Below are 21875 nucleotides of genomic sequence, written 5' to 3'. Positions count from 1 at the left end.
CGAGTACTCTTCTACTATTAAATAATTTAATGTCTAAAAAATATATTATAGTTTGAAGGCAGAAAAATACAAGTAGATATAAATATATCCCTGCAAAATCCACCTTGATTTTGTCTTTGCAAAAATACAAGCAAATAAGATATTGGTAATTATTACTCAAAGGATATTAAAAACAACTACTTATTTCATGGGATTTTTTTTATTTTTATTTTATTTTATTAATGCTGGAAAAAAGGAGATAAACATTACATATAAATAGGTGAAGGACAAAAATGTCCATGTTTTAGTACTGATGTTGATAAAACTGAATAAACAAGTGTTTAATAATTAACTACTGTTCTGCTTGGGGGAAAAATTATTTATTCTTATTGCTTAATATATGTCAACATGTTGGTTGAATTGGTCGGATTGATACTTTGATACATTAAAATATTATTCTAATCTTAAATATGTTATTTTTTTACTCATAACTTTTTTTTTTCATCATCAACCATTTCATACAACTTATCCGTACTTCTTATGTATATCAATTCAGTTAATTTTCTCAATTTACATATATATGTTCATAGTTACTGGATATATATACGAATGAGTTATGTAGATATGTGAATAGATTGAAAATAAGTGTATATGAAGAACATACATGATAGTGTAATTGTTAATGTATATACTAATAAAAATTCAACAATCATATTAAATCCAAGAAATAAAATGATATCAAGTTCATTGAGTTGAGTTAGATTCAAATAATAATAATCCAATACTTACGGTTTAAAACTTTACAATTCATTTCTATTTTAGTTTTTCATACTTAAAAATAGCGTTTTGAACTCAATGATGAAAATAGAATAAACTGTAAACCATAAGGATGAAAACCAAAAATTTTAAACCATGAAAACGAAAACAACAATCTTTAACAAACCACGTAGACAAAAAGACGTAATTTACCCTTAATTAATTAATAAACCTCCAAAAACTATATGATAAAATATTTAATTGATGTCCAAAATTGGAAGGACAAAAGGCCAACATTTTCCATAAATACATCATATATATATATATATATATATATATATATATATATATATATATATTATATGGCTCAAATATCCAAGTAAAGAATTAAGGCAATATTCCAAAGACTTCCCGTTTCCCAAGTTGCCCCCCGTGACTCAATTTTGTATTCACGTTACACATATAATATTAGTTCCAAATTGGGGATAAAATTGACATTCTCCTGTTACAAGTTTGACTCTCAAAGGTCAACATCATCTTTTCGAATAAAACAGAGCACACATATATCAGTTTGGATGAATTATGAACCAAAATGAGGAAATTAAGGTTTTAATTATTAGTCGTTCAAAACACAAATCAAAGCAAGTTGGTTCCTGCCCCTGCATTTCCCCTAAATTAAAGGGTTCACTGCAATTCATTTTATTATCTATATTATCTTATAAACCAGATTTATCAAAAAATTTAAAAACAATTTTTAATGTACAAAGTACTATACATTTGTGCACAAAGTCTTGAAAGTCTTAAAAACAACTCATAATGCATTAAGTACTACTACTTTATGCATTCAGTCATAAAATCATTTAATCCACGATTAAAGTAACATATAGTGCAAGTTACCAATGCACATTATTACCTTTTCTTTTTATGTTTCTAATATACTTTTGACATCTTTCACTCATCCATTCACACTCTCATACCTCTATGTCTTCTCCCCATTCTTCAAAGTGAGATTCAAACTGATATTCACCATGAGTTATTAAAAGTTCTCTCATGAATCTCTTATTCAATTGCTCTAGAACTCTTGGTCTCGCTCTCGATCTCTTGATTCTTTGCTCTTGGTGTCAATCGAACACATTTGGGGAGTCGTTTAAATATGTTGGATTTTAAATATATTGGATTTTAAATTGTCATACAATTTTTTTTTATCGATAGACTGTAATTGAAACCATAACTCTTATTTATTCAAATTGTATTAATATGTAAAGACCAAATGCAACTTATATCATCGTTAAATATTCTCTAATAAAATCAGTCAAACTTCAAAATCGTAAAAATTCACGGCTCCCGCCACATTGCATGGGTAGACAACTAGTAACTTATAAATTATAATCATATTCATATGATTTATTATAAATAACATTTACGTATGCTTCATGTGGGAAAAGGTCGAGTTTTTACTCATAATCGAGAAGAAAAATTGAGCGTTTCAGAGGCAAGTGGGTGACCACTTGTTGTCGAACCTCAAATCCCTTGTTTATTTTGTAAGAACGTCTATCTCCTTAACAACTTGACTAAAACACAGTGACGGATTATTTTAGACTATATTGGTTCTGTTTGATTTGGTTTCCATTGTGTCCACAAAGAACTATCAAGGCTTCCATGACCTCATGACACCAGCTACAGAAATTATGAATCCAATTATGCAGCAAAGAGATATAATGACAAGAAAATATATGTTCTGTTTAACTTCTAATTTTGGAAAAATGTAGCATGCGGTACGCAGCCGATAAGTTCACGCTGATACGCCCAACTTCATATTTGAACATGATTTCTATCGGTTGGCCACCACAAAACATTGAAGCATGTCAAAACAAATCACTGTTTCATTCTGTGCAGCAAGAGCAAACCACCCGGCTACGTATCAAAGAAATGATGCACGTTTTCAGCCACCAAAGTCGGCATCAAGAAGAGCCGAACCTGTAACCTCACGAACTAGAGTGAAGCATGGCTGACCACCACGGCACAGCCCAGGGTTCAGACCATCACAAAGCCTGAAAAAAGCATCGGTCATTATTTTAGCATTGTTGTCTCCACACAAGTACTCTATTTGTTCCATGAAAACTGCAACATTTGTCATGACACATAGTTTAGTTTAAGGATGTCTATAATACCCTTCAATACAAACAAAATGGAGCGACCCATATTAGTTTAGTTGCATCGATGATGGGTAAGTATATACGTGGTTTTAATATAAACATTTAAAGTTACACAATCCATGAACTTGATTTGAAGAATCGACACCAAATGTCTGTTGTAGGTAGGCATAAGCAGGTCAAGATGGTCACCTAAAGGTCAAATACCCAGATCGGATGGGGATGGATGCTCAAATGATTGCAATCAAGGAACACAATCAATGGCTAATGTACATGAAACAAACCTACCAACTGTGCAATGGGTATAGGACGTAGATGAGACGGAACAATGACCCTCTACACTTGGTAAGGATCGACTGATTAATATTGTTGCTTAGGGATATTGGTTACATACCAACATTCACAATGTTCATGAGCTAATACTATACCAACCACTTTGTGTAATTTATATGATTTAATCTATTAACTATTATCCTCTTAAGGAAATTTAGTTTTTTAATTTTTTCATATGAACCCATGTGAACCGAATCTAGACAAGCCAAGCCAAGGCTCTATATACAATCTGAGCAAGGCTCGAGTGCTTGCCAAGCTCAACAAGCTACAAGCAAAGTCCAAGATGATGTTCACAACAGAAATAAAGATCTAACTAATTCCAAAAAAAGACTTAAAACTAATAAATAGAAAAATCATGACACAAAAAATACATCACACCTAAAACTAAAAGAACATGTTTCATCATCGATCATATATGGTGTAAAAAAAAATTAACGTACTTGATTATGCAGAACCAGGCTTCATAAAATCAGCTTTTATGTTTGGACACATTGAGGAAAGATGACCTTTTTCACCGCACTCATAACAAGTCCTCCTCCTTATCTTACCACCACTGACAGAACTCACCACATTATTGCCAGCTTCATTACCAACAGCCTCCACAGGTTTAAGTTCCTCAGCTTTCTCAATTTCCATGCCATTAATAGCTTCCTTGCTCGAACTCATCAAGTCAGCTGCTTGTTTCTTTGGGCATAATGATGATAGATGACCCCTTTCCCCACATTCATAGCATGTTCTCCTCCTTAGCTTACCATCACTAACATTACCAACAGCTGCCATAGTTTTAGGCTCCTCAGATTTCTCAACTTCCATGCCATTAGCTTCTTTGCTCATATTCGCCACATCAGCACCTTGTTTCTTTGGGCATAGTGATGATAGATGACCCCTTTCACCACATTCATAGCATGTTCTCCTCCTTAGCTTACCATCACTAACATTACTCACCAGATTACCACCAGCTTCATTACCAACAGCTGCTATAGTTTTAGGCTCCTCAAATTTCTCTATTTCCATGCCAATAGATTCTTTGCTCATATTTGCCACATCAGTAGCTTGTTTCTTTGGGCATAATGACGATAGATGACCCCTTTCACCGCATTCATAGCATGTTCTCCTCCTTAGCTTACCATCACTAACAGAATTAATCATGTTATTTTCAACCCCTCCGTTAGCCATGGCCACCACAGGAGCAAAAGGGAAGTCATTAGATTTGCTGCCCGTATTAGCCACATCAGCAGCTTGCTTTTTCGGGCATGATGAAGAAAGATGGCCCTTTTCACCACACTCGTAGCATGTCCTCCTCTTCAGCTTACCGTCACCATAATTATCAGCATCCTTTTTATCTGTAGCCACCATAGAAGCTAAAGTATTGGTTATATCAAATGCCACATCATTAGTTTCATAACCTGTATGTGCCACATTAGCAGCCTTTCTGTTCATACATGAAGAAGAAAGATGGCCCTTATGTCCACACTCATAGCATGTTTGCCTCTTTGCTTTTCTGGCCACATCATCATTAACTACTGTATCACTGGTGACACCCACAGGGGCATTAAAAACATTGGCCTCATTTTCACCAACAGCGGGTTCCAACTTTGAACTGGGGTTTACTGATTTTGGTGGGACCGCACATCTAATTCTCACGGGTCTCCCGAAAAGAAGTTTTTGATCCAATTTTAATGCCATTGTTAAGGAAAGACTATCGGCAAAATCCACATGGGCAAAACCTCGGAACTCCCCTGTTTCTTTGTCCTTACCAAGTCGAATAGAGGATATACGGCAATCAGAGAAGAGTTTCTTCAACTCATCTTCTGTTGTATCCCATGACAAATTTCCTACATAGATCCTGTTGTAGCCCTCCAACATTGCAGGGGCAAAGTCGGAAACTTTTTTATCTCTGATTTGCTTGTATGGTTGGACCTTGAGTAATAGTCCACCCCTGCAAACAGGAAATAAGCTTCAGTCTGAATAAAGTTTTACAGGGTTCATCCCCTTTCCCAAAAAAATAAGTTTGAGTTAACATTGTAAAAAACTGGTTATGATCGTTTTTCTGAGAAATGAATGTGTTGCTCACATATCTGATCCATCTAGCGCTAATGCTCTTTTTGCTGCAGCATCAGTCTGTAACAAAAAATTGGTATGAAAGTCAACATTAAAAGCTTATACGTATTATAGATTTCAAATCAAAGCTTACAAAATCGGTGGTACACAAGAGCACATTTTGTTATGTATTAGTCTCCCTCCATGCTACAAAAGCCCCGATAGATAAGATGTATGTATCCCAAAATAAACGATACATTTGACTTTTCAAGGAGATCAAGAAAAATTAAACTGAGAGAAAAAATAATGTATTTGTTACCACAAACAATGTTTATTGGGAATAATCAAGAAAACTGGAATGTTGTAAGGCTTTAAGAGGGCAAGAGCTCTATTTAAAACTCCATTATCATGAAGAACCATGGAAAACAAAGATATCTGCTCTTTTACTGATCTCAGGAAAGCAAATACAAATGCATAATATATATATATATATAATCTATATATACTATATAGCATGACAACTTTGAGTGCATATAAATCACTTCTCCCCAACTTATATCAGTAATATCATGCATCATGAAGAATGAGCTTTCAATAAGGTTAACAACACTATCAAAAAAGTAAACTGTGGTTGCCCATTGATATGATCATAGGTGAAATCCAATCCCGAAAGACAGATACAAATAAGCATAAAAGTATGTAAATAACCAATGAACCTCTTATCTCACCCGAAAACTTATCATGGCAATCCCATTAAACTTCCCGGTCTCAGGAAACTTCAGACGATCTATTTCAGTAATGCTTCCACACCCTTCAAAGTAACTTTGAATATCATCCACTGTTGAGTAGTAAGGAATGCCTCCGACATAAACTTTCGTAGAAATACCATCTTCATTACTGCATCAACATGTAGCACAAAAAGACGATTAATAGGGCTTAGAATATTAATCATTAGTGAAACTATTAGGCCCAATCCGTTTATATCTTTCTTTCTTGACCATTCTCCATTTTGAGGTATACATAGGACCCATAAAATTAAATAGTTGAATGATCAAGATCAACAAGACCAAATTCTTTTAACCAGTTAACTCACTCTTCAAGAGCATGCATATACACAACCAAAAAAAAGTCGATGGTTATAGTTTCGTCTTATTGACCTGAACGTCTTACAGACCAACATTGCAACTTGATATAAATGCTATCTACGTTTCAAATTAGTCGGTCTTTATGTAAGTTTGTTAGTTGTATCAAATAGTTGAGTAGAACCCTCATTTTCAAAATCTTACTCCCTCCATCCCAAAATAAATGTCCACAATAAAAGAAACTCACAAGCTTAAAGAAGTATATAATTATTACACTTTTTAGTTAACTGGATGACAATTTTACCCTTAAAAAATGTTCCAACAAATTTTTCGAACATTTTTCTCCCACTAATGAATTTCTCCTTCTCTATCAACTCTTAAATATCTGTGTGTCATAATTAAAGGTAGAACTGGAAATTCAGTAAATTATATAGCTATCTATTTTTAAAAGTGGACACTTATTTTGGGACAAACTTAAATAGAAGTTTGAACAATTATTTCGGGAAAGATGGAGTAACTTCTTAGCAAGCCCATGAAACGTAAAGGGTTGGAGGGCCTTTGTAAACAGGCTTTCACTTGCATTTGGCAAAAAGGCTGTTTTTATGACTCAAACATGTGACTTTCCTCTCTAAAAAGCCTTATTGGTTGCTCCAAGGATCACCCTTGTTAGGATCAAGTTTTGAGCCTTAATTGTTGTATCCAAGCTTTAAGCTTCTAGTGCTTATCTTGTGTATATATAGGTGTCTTGTGTTAGATTTTGTAGTAGAAGATTTCATGTGCTTAATAGATTTGTCATTTTTTGTAATCATTTGAAGTTGAATACATTGGAAGCTTTAAAGATTTCTCTCTCTAAGATTTCTACTCTCTCTCCACATTTCTAATTGTTCTTGAATTGTAATCTTGATTCATAGATTTGTTATTCATTAATCTTTCTGGGATTATCAACCCTTCAACTAAAAAAGCCAGAAGATGATGAAACCCCGTCAGTCATTCATTCATCAGAATCTAGACTTGCAAAACAACCCAAATCACAATTACAAAATGGTAGGTGATGTAGCCACTCCAAACAATTCAGTTCACAAATCAAATGCTGCAATACACAATTAGGAAATGGATCACCCTTTTTTCTGACAATTGACTACTTATTCAAACCATGCAAAGCATGTTGCAACAGAAGGACTTGTAAATTACCACAAGTTTATAAGACAATAAATGCATTTCCATTAGCTCAGCCAAAAAAGAAACTATCAGCAGATGATGGGAAGTTTAGCATGAATTAAGACACCAATACAATTTCTACAAAAAATAGCCTATATGATTGAATGAAAACTGTAAACAAACAAACATAAATACAAAGTGGGTATCTGGAATATTGCAAAAGCATACCTGGTATAAGTTTGAACTGCCTCTGCCACAACTATTTCTTCACTTCCTCCATTTGCTTTTTGCAATCCCTCTTCCTCCTTCTTCACCACCTTCTTTTTCTTATTCTTTTTCTTCTTCTTCTTCTTCTTCTTACTGATATTCTTTTCACTCAAATCCTTCACCTCATTATCCACATCCTTCACCTCAACTCCATCCTTCTCTCTCTTCCTCTTCTTATTTTTCTTCAACCCACCATTACCCTCTTCACTTTCCCTCTCTTCAACACCATTCTCATGATTTTGAAGTTCTGAAGTTCCTTGAAGAGACGGGATGTTAACTCTGCGTTTTTCTCTTTTAGATAATTTGGGTTTTTGGGTTGCCGAATTCAAGAGAGATTTGATGGACTGATGGGTTTGCGAGTCGTTGAGATCAGATTTGTTTGCTTGAGACTCTGATTTGGCCAAGGATTCGGCTAGTTGAGCTCGTATCCTTTGCTTTAGCTTCTTGTTTGATAGAACCATGCTGCAAAAACCTTCAGAAACAATGGAGGCGAAGCGAAGGGGGAACGGAGGTGGAGACGGTATGGAAACCGGAAGGGAAACCCCCCAAAACCCTTTTTGATTGGGAAATTGTTTCATAGTGTACTTCAATATCGACCCTGAACTTTGTCTTTACTGCAAAACTAGTCCCTATTATTTATCAACTACCAATCCATGCTATCTGCAACGTTTGGCAAACTAGTCGACAATTTTTGGGAGACCTTATCGACGGAGTCGTTTGGCTCCTCTTCATATATTACGCTCGTTCGCTTTTCTTCTGGCGCTTTCATCTTCTTTCTGGAGCGTCGCTTACCTATCGTAAATGTGATCTCTTTACCGCATGACAGGATGGACGAGAAAAGCGGCAAGAAGAAGACAAAGAGAGGGAGACCCCTTTCTATTGCCTTCCCTTTCGACTTCTAGACTGATTCGTCGGTGGGACAGCAATGGATACGATTTCGTCCAGCTAATGAGAAGGCAAAGGAGGCTTTCTGGCTTAATCTATAGATAGATAGCCCTATGATGGGAAACTTCTCCTTTGTTCTCAGTTACTCATCAAATGGCACTCAGTTCAGAGAATAGACTGCTATTGGTTGTTTCGCCTATCAGTGTTCTTGCCTCTATCGTTAGCTCGGGTAGTTCTCGTTTATGGTGTTTTAGTCACCTTTCAATGGCTCCCTTAATTATGTCTCTCGTTGGGTCAAGGCCCGCCGTCATGAGTTTGATAATTTATACCTTTGTTGTTGTCCGATAATTTAGTTGTTGACTAATAAATTAGTTTCGTACATAGACAAGTTGATTCTATACAAACCGTCTAGGGCCTTAGCCTCAACTTGTAGAAAGTAAAATACTTAACACGGGTTTTTTTTAAAGAGGACGGGACCTGACAAAATAATTAAAATATTGTCGAGAATTAAAAAGGAATCTGATAAATGTTTTTGTAACAGTATTACATGCACAATGCATTGTCATACATCTCGATTATGAAACCGAGAACTAAAACACTCAATTATGTGTAATGTTTCGTTCTATTCTTTGTCACTTTTCGATTTTGTTTTATGGTTTTGTGTGGTTTCGGGGAAGCGAGAGAACTTTTGATTGGTTATCAGTTTTAGAGATTATTCTATCATACTAGTAGGGTTCAATGCTTATCTTGTACGTGATTGTGTTTATCAACAGTCTTATGAAGTTTAAACATCGAGCTTTAAGAAGTTGCATGTATACAATAACATCAGAAATTTTGATTTTAAGAGTTCAAGAACACCAGACAATGTTTTATATATAGCAAAGATGTCATTGACTATACTTCAATGTGAATATGTTAGCAATCGAATATTTGAAAGAAAAATTAACTCGGTTAAAAAAAGGTAAAGAAATATATATAAAATAGATATTGGTATTAAATTAAATAAAAACAAAGTACTCATTTTTATATAATTAATTTAATTAAAAATTAATTATATTGCAGATAATACAAATTTTAGGAAAATGAGGTTAAAATTTTATGAAGTTTATCGGTTAGTTTATAAAGTTTTGACAAATAATACTTAAATCATAATAATTTATAACTTTAAATTTTAAAATATTTATCTATACTATATTATAAAGCATTTGGCAAAATAAAACTCTTAAAAACCACTTTTTTTATGCATGAAGTATTGTTTATTGATACATATTACTTAAAATCCAAAATTACAAGTAATTTTGCGTAAGTACAACTTATTAAAACTTTATTTTTAAATTCGTATAACTAACTACAGATAAACATAATCAAATACATGATAAACATTTATTTTAAATATAGAATATCTAAAATATAATTAAGATAATCATTGAGTTTTTGAAAGAATGTTGAATTATTATCTTTAATAAAAAAAATTATTAAACCAAAAATAAATTATTTTGTAATTCGACCTAAACATTAAAATGAAGATTTATCTTGTTGTATTGCATGAGTACCCTTCTAGTATTAATGCGTTTTTATTGCTTATGATGACTTTTATTTAGTAGTTAATTGAGTTGTTGATCTTTTGGCGTGGTTTTGACTCAGATGAGTCTTGGGGATATTTGTCAGCTTTAAATTGCTCCATGTCGAGCTTTTGGAGTTATACGTAGTTAGTTATAACATATTTACTTGCATATTACAAGTTTTGAATGCATTAGTCATTCGTTTGAGAGTCAAGTAATTTAGACTATAATACATTAGATTCATAGGCATGTGAGTCAGTTTTGTGTTAGTAATTATGTCGGTATTGCAGGGTTGGACTTCTGGACTGTCGATATTGTGGGGTTGGACTCCGGGACCGTGAGTATGCGCGTTAGCCTCTGGGACCATGGGTATTGCAAGTTGAACTCTGGGACCCTTTTGTTGGGGTTTTTAGCTTAGTAGAGTATGAACTAAGATTATTGAGTCTTGAGGTGCTACCCGAAGTGGTAGGCATTAAGAACCATGCGCCTTGAGGTGCTACCCGAAGTGGTAGGCACTAAGGACATGAGCCTTGAGATGTTATTCATGGGAATAGATACTAAAGTCAGTTGAATCTTGAGGTGCTACTTAATAACGTTGATGTATGGTTTACTTTGTCTTTACTGGATTCGGTGGATACAGGTCTCCCCCATCACCATTATGTGTTATTCTTGAATAGTGTATTATTCATGTTTTAGTATTGTTTGGGTTTAGAGAGTATCCATAATTTTATGGTTTGGTATATTGGATATTTTCCATGTTTTAATATTTTTGGATAATAAAGTTTTATCCATGTTTTCTGTATTTGGATGTTAATCCTTATTCCTATTTTGTGTGAGTATTGGGTTTTGGTTTTATGTTTGATAGGTGTTTTGATTAATTGATTTTCATCACAAAAATGGTGGATTTTGGGAAAGACGTCGTTTTTATTCTAAATACATTCTTGAAAATTGTGATTTAAATAACATTCTTTCCGTTTTACCGTTTTATACAACTGATGGAAATTATTTGAACTCTCCAGGCGTCAAGCCTAACCTTTTTCTTTGTCGACATGTGTATTAGGTCCTTGGGAGAATGGTACTAGTGATACTGTGATGAGAGGAGCGCTAGTTAGAGGAACGAGAAAGAATTAACTATCCAGGGTCATCTTTCATTCGTGGAGATAATGACTGTTGTTGGGTTTTAGCAGTGTTCAAAAAGGCGCGTCATGGCACGATATGAAGCAATACGCGTCTCCGTCGTTACGAAATGGCCCATAACGTTTCTATAAGGCATGACTCACGCCATGGCGTCTTGAGGCACACCATGGCGTGCCGCGACACGCGTTTTTTGTACACGTATTTTTTCCAAAAAAAATTATTTTTTATTTTCTTATATTTTGTGTTTTTACACTTTAACTTTAGATTTTACATTTTTATAGATCTAACTAATCACATCACTCACATTTTCACAAAATTCATAATTGTTATAGACTCATGGTTAAAATGAAGTTGTAAAATTACATTTCTAAATTCTATTCTAAATGTTTAATCAAAAACATATTTTCATAATAATCTATATGGTTTTTCTTCTTCTAAGATGAATGTTCATTTTTTTAATATCATTATGTAACTAAATAATATATAGAAAACATATATCTATATACATAATTCTATATAAGACATACAAATTTGTCACCTTATGTCACGTCTTGAAAAACGTTGCATTCTCGCCGTTGCGTATAACCTCGCTGTTAACGCCACGTCTCACGCATTTTTGAACCTTGGGTTTTAGTAATCTCGTCCTTAAAGTTAGACTTGTAGAAGATTTGGAATATATATTATTGATACTAAATCTTAGATCGTCATTATAGGTAATTAAATGCTAACTTTTAAAAAAGAATTAAAATATATTATTAAATATTTTAAATTAAATATTTTATTATAACTAATGATTAATTTAATTATATTTTAAATTTTTTATATTTAAAATGAGATATCTATCTCATATTTGATTGTATTTACCTATAGTTAGTTACACAAATTCAAAATGAAGCTTTCAAAAGTTGTACATATACACAATTTACTTATGATCTTGAATTTTAAGTAATATACATCAATAAACAGTATTTTATACATGAAAAATAACTTTTAAGAATTTCTGTCAAATATTTTATTATATAATATAAATAATTATAGAAATTATGTTATCAGAGGTGCAATAGAACCCATATCATCACTTACGTGCTTTAAAAAAAATTGAACTTTGTTATTTTATTTATTAGAGTACATCAGGTTAAGAACATATTTGGTATTATAAAGATAGAGAATTCAATTCAATCAAAATACCATGTAGTTGTTAAGGAATGCAAATTCCTTTATTTGCAAAATTTATAGGATTTTAAAGATTCCTTTCATGAAAAAAAATAAACCAAACAAGAAAATGGAATTTAGTCGATAGAATTCAACGTTCCAATTCCATCATATTTCTTTAAAATCCACAAACCAAACGCCCCTTTTAAGTTTGCTTACTTTCAAACGGGATTAAATAGAAAAAGCATACAAGGCAACAAAACTATAGAAAATGCTTCATTTGGCAAATGTGAATGAATCCTCAAAAGGGTTTTGGAACTGGAGTACTATTCAAGACATCACAACTAACAAAACTGTCCCAACTACCTTAGATGATTCCGATCTTGTTAGCCACATCCAGGGCATCGTAGTCTGGAGTTAACCGAACATACGCTTTCTTCGTTCCATCAGGTCTGCATTAAATGAAAATCATTCAATTTTCAACAAGTATTAAAAGCATATAATGTCACCACCATCGTAGAATACAAATCAAGTGATTCAGATTTTCACAATTAGTGTAGCAGGTATTCATTGCTTCCTATTTTGTACTCATTTTACTAGTTATCGATCAAAATGGGGTACAAAAATTCATATCGTTATACTAAATAAAAACAAAGACAAATTTCATTGCATTTTGGCCATTTCATTTCTAACCAGGGAAATATAAATGATAGATAGAATCATGGAACAATTTATAGTGATGATTAATGATGATCGTAAATTTAAAATGAAGATCAGGAAGTTACCTTATCAAGGTATTCACTTTCTTGGTCTGAATGTCATACATCTTCTTCACGGCAGCTTTGATCTTCTTCTTGTCAGCACGGATGTCAACAATGAAAACTAGAGTGTTGTTGTCTTCAATCTTCTTCATAGCGGACTCAGTAGTCAACGGGTATTTGAGGATCTGATAATGGTCCAATTTGTTTCTTGGTGGGGCACTGATACGAGGATACTTGGGGTTCCTATCTGTCTTCAATGTTCTTGGACGATGGAACGTAACTTTGGTTCGGATCTTCTTGGCTTTCTTTTTGAAGGTTGAACCTGTCTTCACAGCCTTGGCTGTCTTCAACGCCTGAGCTTTTGCATCGCCTTTTTTTGAAACGTCAGCTGGAATAAATAAAACATGTAGAATGTTGTATTAGCAGAATGAGTTGAAAGCATATATTCTAGCTCTCCAACTGAGTAAATTATTGGATGTAATATCATGCATAAGTGTAACCAGAAGTAGACAGTGGTGCAGCTGCGCCAATCTATACCCAAAGGCCAAAGCAAAACCAACAAAGAGAACATGTTTAGCCAGTACAAATATGAAATATACACAATTCAAGCTAATGAAGTTGATTATGCAACACTGGTTGTTAAAGACCATAACTACCAGCTATGAAAGTGAGGCCCATTCAAAACCACCTCATAAACATACAATCTGCAAGGCAAATCACTTGATTTTTATTATAATTTCAAAATTTTGCTATTTACAGCAATCTGTATCGTGTTTAAATATGATTAAAGGGTTCATATGATTATTTTCTGATTAAACTTAAACAAATGAAAATTAAATTTGATGCCATGTTATTATGGTACACTCTTTTTAAGTAACTATCTTCAATATTGACAACTTAGAAAGAATTGATAAAATTAACTCCAAGAGAGATTTCAATTGATGATCTCAAGTTGATTGGGGAATGTGTCAACAAGCAATGTGAATCCATGTATAGCCTAATGCTAAGCAAAGCAAAGAAATGCAGAAAAAAAAACTAACAGAAGCAATGAAGAACAACACATCATACACTCCTAATACCCATTGTATTGTTAGAGTAATAGAGTTTATTGATTATATTGCTTTCAGTCTGCATGAGTCCCAGATTTTTTTCATTAACATGGATATCCAACCCAGTATACGAGCCGACTAATCCTAAGGCAACCACCTGCTTTGCAGGTATCCCGGAGTCGCATTTGAACGTCCGTGGCCACAATGGGCATTTTTGTTCCTTCTTGGATTTGAACCTGGGACCTCCATGCATTTTTGACCTTTGGAACCAAACTCAAACCAATCAGGCACCCCCTTATGGTTATGAGTCCCAGATTTTGTTATCATCAATAAGTGATTAACAGTCATCAAGTGCCTTATGGTATCCTTGGGTTGACAGCTTTGAAACAACATCTGATTAACAAAGCCAAACACCTTTACTAAACAATAGAACATGCTCACATAGTCATAAAATCAGAAACAACAAATGTACAGAAAAATAAAGTTCAAACACGGAATTTCAAAAGCATTGAGCGAGCTCTGTGTGAAAAAAATGCAAACCTTTAGCAGGCGCCATTGCTAAACCAAGCTCCGACGACTGATAAACTGAAATCACATACAAAGAGCCAATTTAAGCTCTATCAAATTTACAAAAAAAAAATCGAAGACGATAGATTAACAACAAATTTAAACCAACGATCATATACAGTCTCATTCCTAGAGATTAAAAAGAAATTTGGAACCCTAAAACGGATGAAAATGAGAAAAAGGGGAACGAAAACATACCTCGAGTCGAGAGTGGGGCAACCTAGGGTTTGGAACGCATGTTGTGATTTGGGACATTTTATATCATGGATCACCATATGTCTAAGAAAAATTGGGCCAAACCGGGTGGCCCGTTTTCTTTTGGATGATAAAAAGGCTAACTTTAGCTAACTATAAATCTTAAATGATATCTATACTATATTATAAAACATTTGATAAAAAATTTTAAAAATAATTTTTTATGCATAAAATACTGTTTATTGATACATATCATTTAAAATTCAATATTACAAGTTGATTGTACGTAAGTACAACTTATTAAAGTTTCATGTTTGAATTCGTATAACTAACTGCAGATAAACATAATCAAATACATGATAAACATCATTTTAAATATAAAAAAATCTAAAATATAATTAAGATAATCATTAAGTTCTAACATAATACTTAATTATTATCTTAAAAAATTATTTTATTAAACCAAAAATAAATTAGTTTATTTTTAAAATTCAATTAAATTATAATAAATAATTGAATTAAAGAAATTAGACAAAAAAAGAACTTTTAAATAGTTAATTTAATACTAATATTGCTTATTTTTATCAAAATTTTATGATATCTTTAAATTTATATTTCATTCAAAAATAAAAATATTTTATTTTTCTCAAAACCACATAAAATCGCATTATAACATTGATAGACTCAAAATATAAAACGAAAAATTAAAATCAAGATGTATCTTGCTGCATTGCACGAGTATTCTTCTAATAAGCAATAATACCTAGTACAAATAGGTTTTCAATATATATATAGGGTTAGGTTCACGTGAGACCAAAGGTTTTTCGTGAGACCGTAAGATCATTTTATGTTCATTGATCAATTTTATAAAGTTTATGATCTAATGGTTTAAAGTTGCACGGTGACAATTTTGTAATTATTGAGAAGGCTTGTGGCGTTTATGAATGTTCAGATAGGACGATTATAGATCTAATCCAAAGATTAAAAATTGGTCTTACGGGTCTCACAAAAAACCATTGGTCTCACATGATCCCAACTCTCTCTCTCTCTCTCTCTATATATATATATATAGAGAGAGAGAGAGAGAGAGTTTGTTTCAAATACAACATGTTGCATTTGTACAACCAATGCAACCCAATAAATTGAGATATTTATGGAAATGATGAGAGTTCATTTATTATGATTTGAATATTTATGGAAGATGAATATGGTTTATTAATTATGATCAACACTTTATATTAGGAAACAATCAAAACTTTTATGAAATCACATATTAATCAAATGAAATGGACGGTCGAGATTGGGTTGTATTGGTTACACAAATGTCATGGATTGTATAATAACCAACCTATATATATATATATATATATATATGTATATATACCAGGATGAAGCTTGGGTGAAACTAAGTGGAGGTCAACATGAAAAACCAAAAGCTCTACCCTCCCTCTCTATCTATCCAAGGGATGATATATGTCGATCCAATTTACGTTTATATGCAGAATGTGAGAAAGAATAAAAAACAAACTAATGTTAAAGTTGTGAAAAACATGTTTCCTTGTGTGAACATAATCAGTACATGATGTTGTTATGAAGATTTTTCTCAGCTATCAGTTCTTTTTTTTTTCAAGACTTTTGAAACTAATTGAGGTGCAAGTGAGTTGGCCTAGATGCCATGGTTAACATGACAATGACTAATATTAAAGTTTTTTAATTGACGAATATAATGCAAGTTGATAAATTATTCTTGGTTGCTGTTATGATTTTGAAGTTTATAGTTCATTAGTAGAAGAATTATTTTCAACGGTTTTCTCATATGCTAGCATTGCATCATAGGATGAGAATATGCCAAAAAAATGTTTGTCGATGAAATATAATGATATTTACGGCAAATACTTAGGGGCCGTTTATCTAAATGCTTACGGATAGGATTCAACATTATAATTTATTTTGATACGTAAGATTTTAGTACATCAAAACGTATCGAATGCAACAAGTTACTGGGTAAGTGCTTACATGGGTAAGAGTCGCCATCCTTACTTACCGGGTAAGACTCTTTATTATTTTCATTGCTCTTACCCGGTAAGATTCTTGGCCCTTCTCATGTTCATCCGATAAGAAAATTTATCCGATAAGCACTTACCAAGTAAGTGGCTAGTAAACGGCCCTTAATTTATGCTTTTGATTTTAAATACGCCAATATTTTTTTTATAAAATGGGAATCAACGCGTATAAATAATGTTTTTGCCATAAAAACACTATTTATATACTCTTATAAAAAAGAAAAATAAAACAACAGTTGTAAAATAGTTCAAAAAATACGTTTATATGTATATGTAAGAACATGGTGCTCTTGGCCTAAGCATCTTTGGCCGAGTCGATTACGTGTTTAAGTTTTCCTTCCTTCACCAACCCAACCAGCCACCAGGTAATCCACATTCCTGGCTTTCAATAAAAAAAAATCGAATTTTAAGCAGGCGAGTTTATTCACATGAAATAATTGCATTTTTAATGTATTTTAGTTAATCATGATTGTATATTTTTAATATGATAAATGTATAAAATGTAAAATGAAAACGTAATGAATATAACGAAAATTATTTTGTATGTATTCTTGATATTTAATAGCATGATTAAATCCAAAAATATTCAATATTAGACTCATTTTAAAAGAATAAAGATATTGTCGAGACGATTATAATGGTATAATTTGAAGAAAAAAAATTGTTTTTTTATACATTTTAATTCATATAAGATTATTTTTGTTAATATAATTAAAGTATAAAATTTGAAAAATGAAAAAGTAAGTAAATTAAAAAACTAACTATAAGAATATTAAGTGTAATTTGGAAATTAAAAATATTTTAATTTTTAATATAAGGGAGAAGTGGGAGGGGGGAAGTTGTAGTTAAGCATGGGAATGGGGCGGGGACCTCAATCTCCGTCCCCGATTACTTATCTCTATCTCCGTCTCTATCCCTATATCCACCGGGGATTATAATCACATCTCCATCTCCAACGGGGAAACGGAGATTTTTTTTTCCGTTTATACAAGTTATTTTGAATTAAATATGTGAGAGACTATACATGTTTAAATCTCAAATATTTTTAATAAACCTAAAATCAAAATAAATTTAATTTAATACAAAAAAATCACAACATTATATAAGAACTAATAACCTAAAACAAAAAAAAATCAATTTTTAATCCAAAAAAACTTAAAGTTGCATGTACCAAAAGATATTGAGTAATATAAAACCATATCGAATAATATACAAAACTTGTCGAGTAATTGTATTTTGACTTGACATCCAAAATATTACATATTAACATCTAAAAAGTAACAATTTTAGATTATAAACCTAGTTATGAAATATGAAATTGTGAATTACCGCTTTAGTTGAAATAAATAATATATATATGTGTGTATATATATATATATATAATTTATTAATTAATATATATGTATATATAACGGGTACGGGGCGGGACCGGGAGTGCCATACCCGTCCCCGTCCACATCCCCATCCCCGGTTTGAGATAAACGGGGATCCCCGTCTCCGTCTCCATCCCTGATTTAGCGGGGAATCCCCGTCCCCGACCGGGGCGGGTGGACCGGGTTCCCCGACGAGTTGGGGCCCATTCCCATGCCTAGTTGTGGTAGTTTTCAAGTTTGTAAAAATTTATACTTCTTAAAATTTTCAAGATATAACTCATTTTCATAATATGGTATAGATTTTATCGTAAGTATTCATGTTACTGAATAATATGATTAAATTCAAAAATATTCGATATTGGAATTATTTCGAAGGTATTGACAAAACGATTATAATGATATAATTTATCAAAAATGTATTTTAATGCATTTTAGTTCATATATGCTTGTTTATATAATTATATCAATATGATAGGATGTAAAATGAAAAATGAAAAAAAAAATAAGGTATGGTTTGATTTTTAATATGTTGGATATTGGGAGGATATGAAAGCTTTAAAGTTTAGCAGATACACCTCAAAAAAGAAAATACAAGATTATATAAATAAAACTCAAGGTATTTATTTGAATTATAAAATGTTATCATTGAAGGTTTAATATGCATTACAGAACAAAAAGATGATTAATTCCAGGGGTGAGCATAGGCGGGTACTCGTCCTATTTGACAGGAACCGGAACCGGCGGTTCTTGAGATATTGGAACCGGAACCGGTTAGAGCGGTTCTTGAATTTTTGGAACCGGAACTGGTACCGCCGGGAACCGGTTCCGGGTACCCGCTTCATAAAATATTAAAATTTTGTTATTTATAAATAAAAAATAAAACATTGTCAAAACACTAATAAATAAACAAGAATACAAATTATAGGGAATAATGGTTACAAATATTGTTTAACGATTACAAATCATAATAGACTAATAGTAAATGTTGAAAATTTAACGATTACATACTATAACTGTAAATGTTCAAAGTTTAACAATTACATACTATGAATCCAATTAAACACACAATTTGAAAAAATACGGATCATTTTATCTCAAATTTTAAATTTAGAGTTGTAAGTTCTTGACCTAACTTAATCTAGTATTAAAAAAATTAATTATTTTTATCTCAACTTAATCTAACCGGTCCCAGCAGTTCCACTCATATCTGTTCCGGTTCTTGAACCGGCAGTTCCAAGACAGTTCTGGTTCTGCAAGTAGGTACCCGGTTCCGCTGCTCACCCCTAATTAATTCTTGAGAATTGGAAAGATGATCAAAAGTGTATATGGATTTGGAAATGTGATAATTGGCCAACTTGTAAGTATGAAATCTATGCATAATAGGTACATTGAAAAGACCATGATCTTTGTAGTGTGGGTGTATCTTTAAGGTGAATCATGACCTGGAAAGTTTTTTGATGTGTATTTTGATATGATTATGTACAATATATTAAGCATTGAAAAAGGTTTTAGCATGTGTGTGCGTTCACGTATTCAGACGTCGGTAACTATGACAACGGGTATCGGGGTCAGGTGTACCCAATAACCCTCATTTTGAGCATTATCTACGTATCATTTGTGTAAGTTTTTCTTCGGTTTTAGTTGTGATTTCTCTTTATGTATTCGTGTATCATATTATTTTATTTTCATTTGGAGCCGTTGATGATGTTTTTATGGTTATATGCATCATTTTTGGGTTAAATGTTGGACTACATAAGGTACCCACTTTGCTTCCAATTCCTTTTTTGGTCTAAAATGTTTTTAATAGGTGATAAAATACCAAGAATTAAAGTTTGTTCTAGACCGTCACTGTTGGACTGTGGCTACAATCTGGTCACTGTGGGCAAATTTTCGAGCAGATTTCCAGTCTTTAAATTGCAGCACTGTTGCCCATCGTGGCGATACTGTTGGGATAGTTTGTGTTTTATTTTCTTTGCAAGTAACTTTTAAGTATTTCTCTTCTTCTACTATGTTGTTTACTTTAAGTATTACGTAAGCACCCTCTGGGTGAGGGTGTGAGTCGAACCTAAGAGTAGTAGGCAACATTTTGGTGTTGCCATCGTTGCTAACTTTTGGGATTGGTTACTCGAATTGAAGCTTGCTTTAACTCAAAGCTAAGAAGCCAATCACTTGAAAGTGTTAATATCAGGTCCTAGACCCAAAGATAGGCGGATTCAGAAATACAACTTGAGTGATGCAAGAAGATTTGAAAAAGTATTTCATAATCACGTAGAGATACGGGGTTTTGCATGATTTTGTAACTAAGGTTCAAACGTCGATCGAGGGTGGTGTTATGTTACATAGAGATATGAGCATTCATGCTTGTAGAACTAAGATTCCCTGAAATCTACTTAGTTCAATCAACAAACTTTCAGTTGGTAAAAATAGTGACTTTGTGGGAAGACTGTGGCCACTCTCCATGGAAGTTCACTTTCGAGAGACAGAGACTTTTATAGATGTTTCATGACCCGTCTCCTTGACCATCTTGTTACTACTGATCTCCTAGCTGACATTAATTTGTTATGAAAATCATCAAACTTGCTCAAATATATTTTATTCTCCTCTAATTGAAATCAATGTATTCTCAACTTAATACTGGAACTCTGAAGTTCGATCCCTGTGGATACAATCTCGGTATTTTACCAGTTTATTACTAGAAAGCGATCATAGTGTATGGTGGATACTTGCAGCATCACTGTGGTGACATTGTTGCCACTTAATGTAAAATCATATTGTTGCCACTTAATGGATATATGATTTTCCGCTATCAGTGCCCATAATCCAAGAATCGATATATGTTGCGAGAGCTCATTTATACCTTGTCGTGGGGAGATATAGTGACCCATGTGATATTGTTATGAAAGTTTAGCACTCATGAAAAGTTACGTTTTGCACGGAATGTTAAAATGCCTTCAGATGATAATGTTGCACGATTGTATGGGTGTCAAGCCTAACAAATAATATAGTATCGTTACCTCACATTACAATCAAACTTGCAATAATAACAAGGGGTTGTTTACCAAACGCTTATCCAGGTAAGCGCTTACCAAAATCACATTACCTTATCGGATGAATATAGCAAGGATCAAGAATCTTACCAGGTAAGAGCGAGACAATGACCAAGAGTCTTATCCGGTAAGTGAGGGCGACAGACTCTTACCATGGTAAGTGCTTACCAGGTAAATTGTTGTATACGATGCCGTTTTGTTGAACTAAAATCTTACCCGGTAAGTAAATGATAGTGTTAAATTTAAGCAGATCTTAGAGTATCTACTCAAATCAATCACCCAACAATGATAAGGCAATACATATAAGGTTAAATGG

The 21875-nt window shown here is 32.9% G+C and overlaps 2 protein-coding genes across 4 annotated transcripts; both read right to left on the bottom strand.

The window, feature by feature from the left end:
• Positions 1-2416: 2416 nt before the first annotated feature.
• Positions 2417-8254, bottom strand: LOC112508598. Of its 2 annotated transcripts, none has more exons than XM_025113268.1 (5): positions 7730-8254; positions 5990-6158; positions 5296-5342; positions 3662-5160; positions 2417-2786 (listed from the first exon to the last, which is right to left on the bottom strand). In XM_025113268.1, the coding sequence occupies exons 1-4, from the start codon at positions 8227-8229 to the stop codon at positions 3666-3668; spliced, it is 2211 nt and encodes a 736-aa protein (XP_024969036.1). In that variant the 5' UTR covers positions 8230-8254; the 3' UTR covers positions 2417-2786; positions 3662-3665. The 2 variants fall into 2 exon arrangements, with proteins under 2 accessions (XP_024969036.1, XP_024969038.1); XM_025113270.1 differs by lacking the exon at positions 2417-2786 and adding an exon at positions 2803-2856.
• A 4467-nt stretch (positions 8255-12721) lies between these two features.
• On the bottom strand, positions 12722-15107 carry LOC112509489 (60S ribosomal protein L23a). 2 transcript variants are annotated; one of them, XM_025114471.1, is made up of 4 exons: positions 15080-15107; positions 14855-14899; positions 13290-13653; positions 12722-12956 (listed from the first exon to the last, which is right to left on the bottom strand). In XM_025114471.1, the coding sequence occupies exons 2-4, from the start codon at positions 14868-14870 to the stop codon at positions 12872-12874; spliced, it is 465 nt and encodes a 154-aa protein (XP_024970239.1). In that variant the 5' UTR covers positions 14871-14899; positions 15080-15107; the 3' UTR covers positions 12722-12871. The 2 variants fall into 2 exon arrangements, with proteins under 2 accessions (XP_024970239.1, XP_024970241.1); XM_025114473.1 differs by lacking the exon at positions 15080-15107 and having other exon boundaries at positions 14855-14966.
• Positions 15108-21875: the final 6768 nt, after the last annotated feature.

This window comes from Cynara cardunculus (assembly GCF_001531365.2).
Source record: "Cynara cardunculus var. scolymus isolate 2C chromosome LG 3, CcrdV1, whole genome shotgun sequence".
NCBI lineage: Eukaryota > Viridiplantae > Streptophyta > Magnoliopsida > Asterales > Asteraceae > Cynara > Cynara cardunculus.
This window is presented reverse-complemented; position numbering and strand designations above follow the sequence as displayed.

Coding starts and splice junctions, on each gene's coding strand:
- LOC112508598 (XM_025113268.1), bottom strand. CDS start 8,229: ATGGTTCTATCAAACAAGAAGCTAAAGCAAAGGATACGAGCTCAACTA. Junction 6,159..7,729: donor GCAGTTCAAACTTATACCAG/GTATGCTTTTGC, acceptor ATGTTGATGCAG/TAATGAAGATGGTATTTCTA. Junction 5,161..5,295: donor GCGCTAGATGGATCAGATAT/GTGAGCAACACA, acceptor TCCTGTTTGCAG/GGGTGGACTATTACTCAAGG.
- LOC112509489 (XM_025114471.1), bottom strand. Junction 12,957..13,289: donor AAAGTGAATACCTTGATAAG/GTAACTTCCTGA, acceptor CATTTAATGCAG/ACCTGATGGAACGAAGAAAG.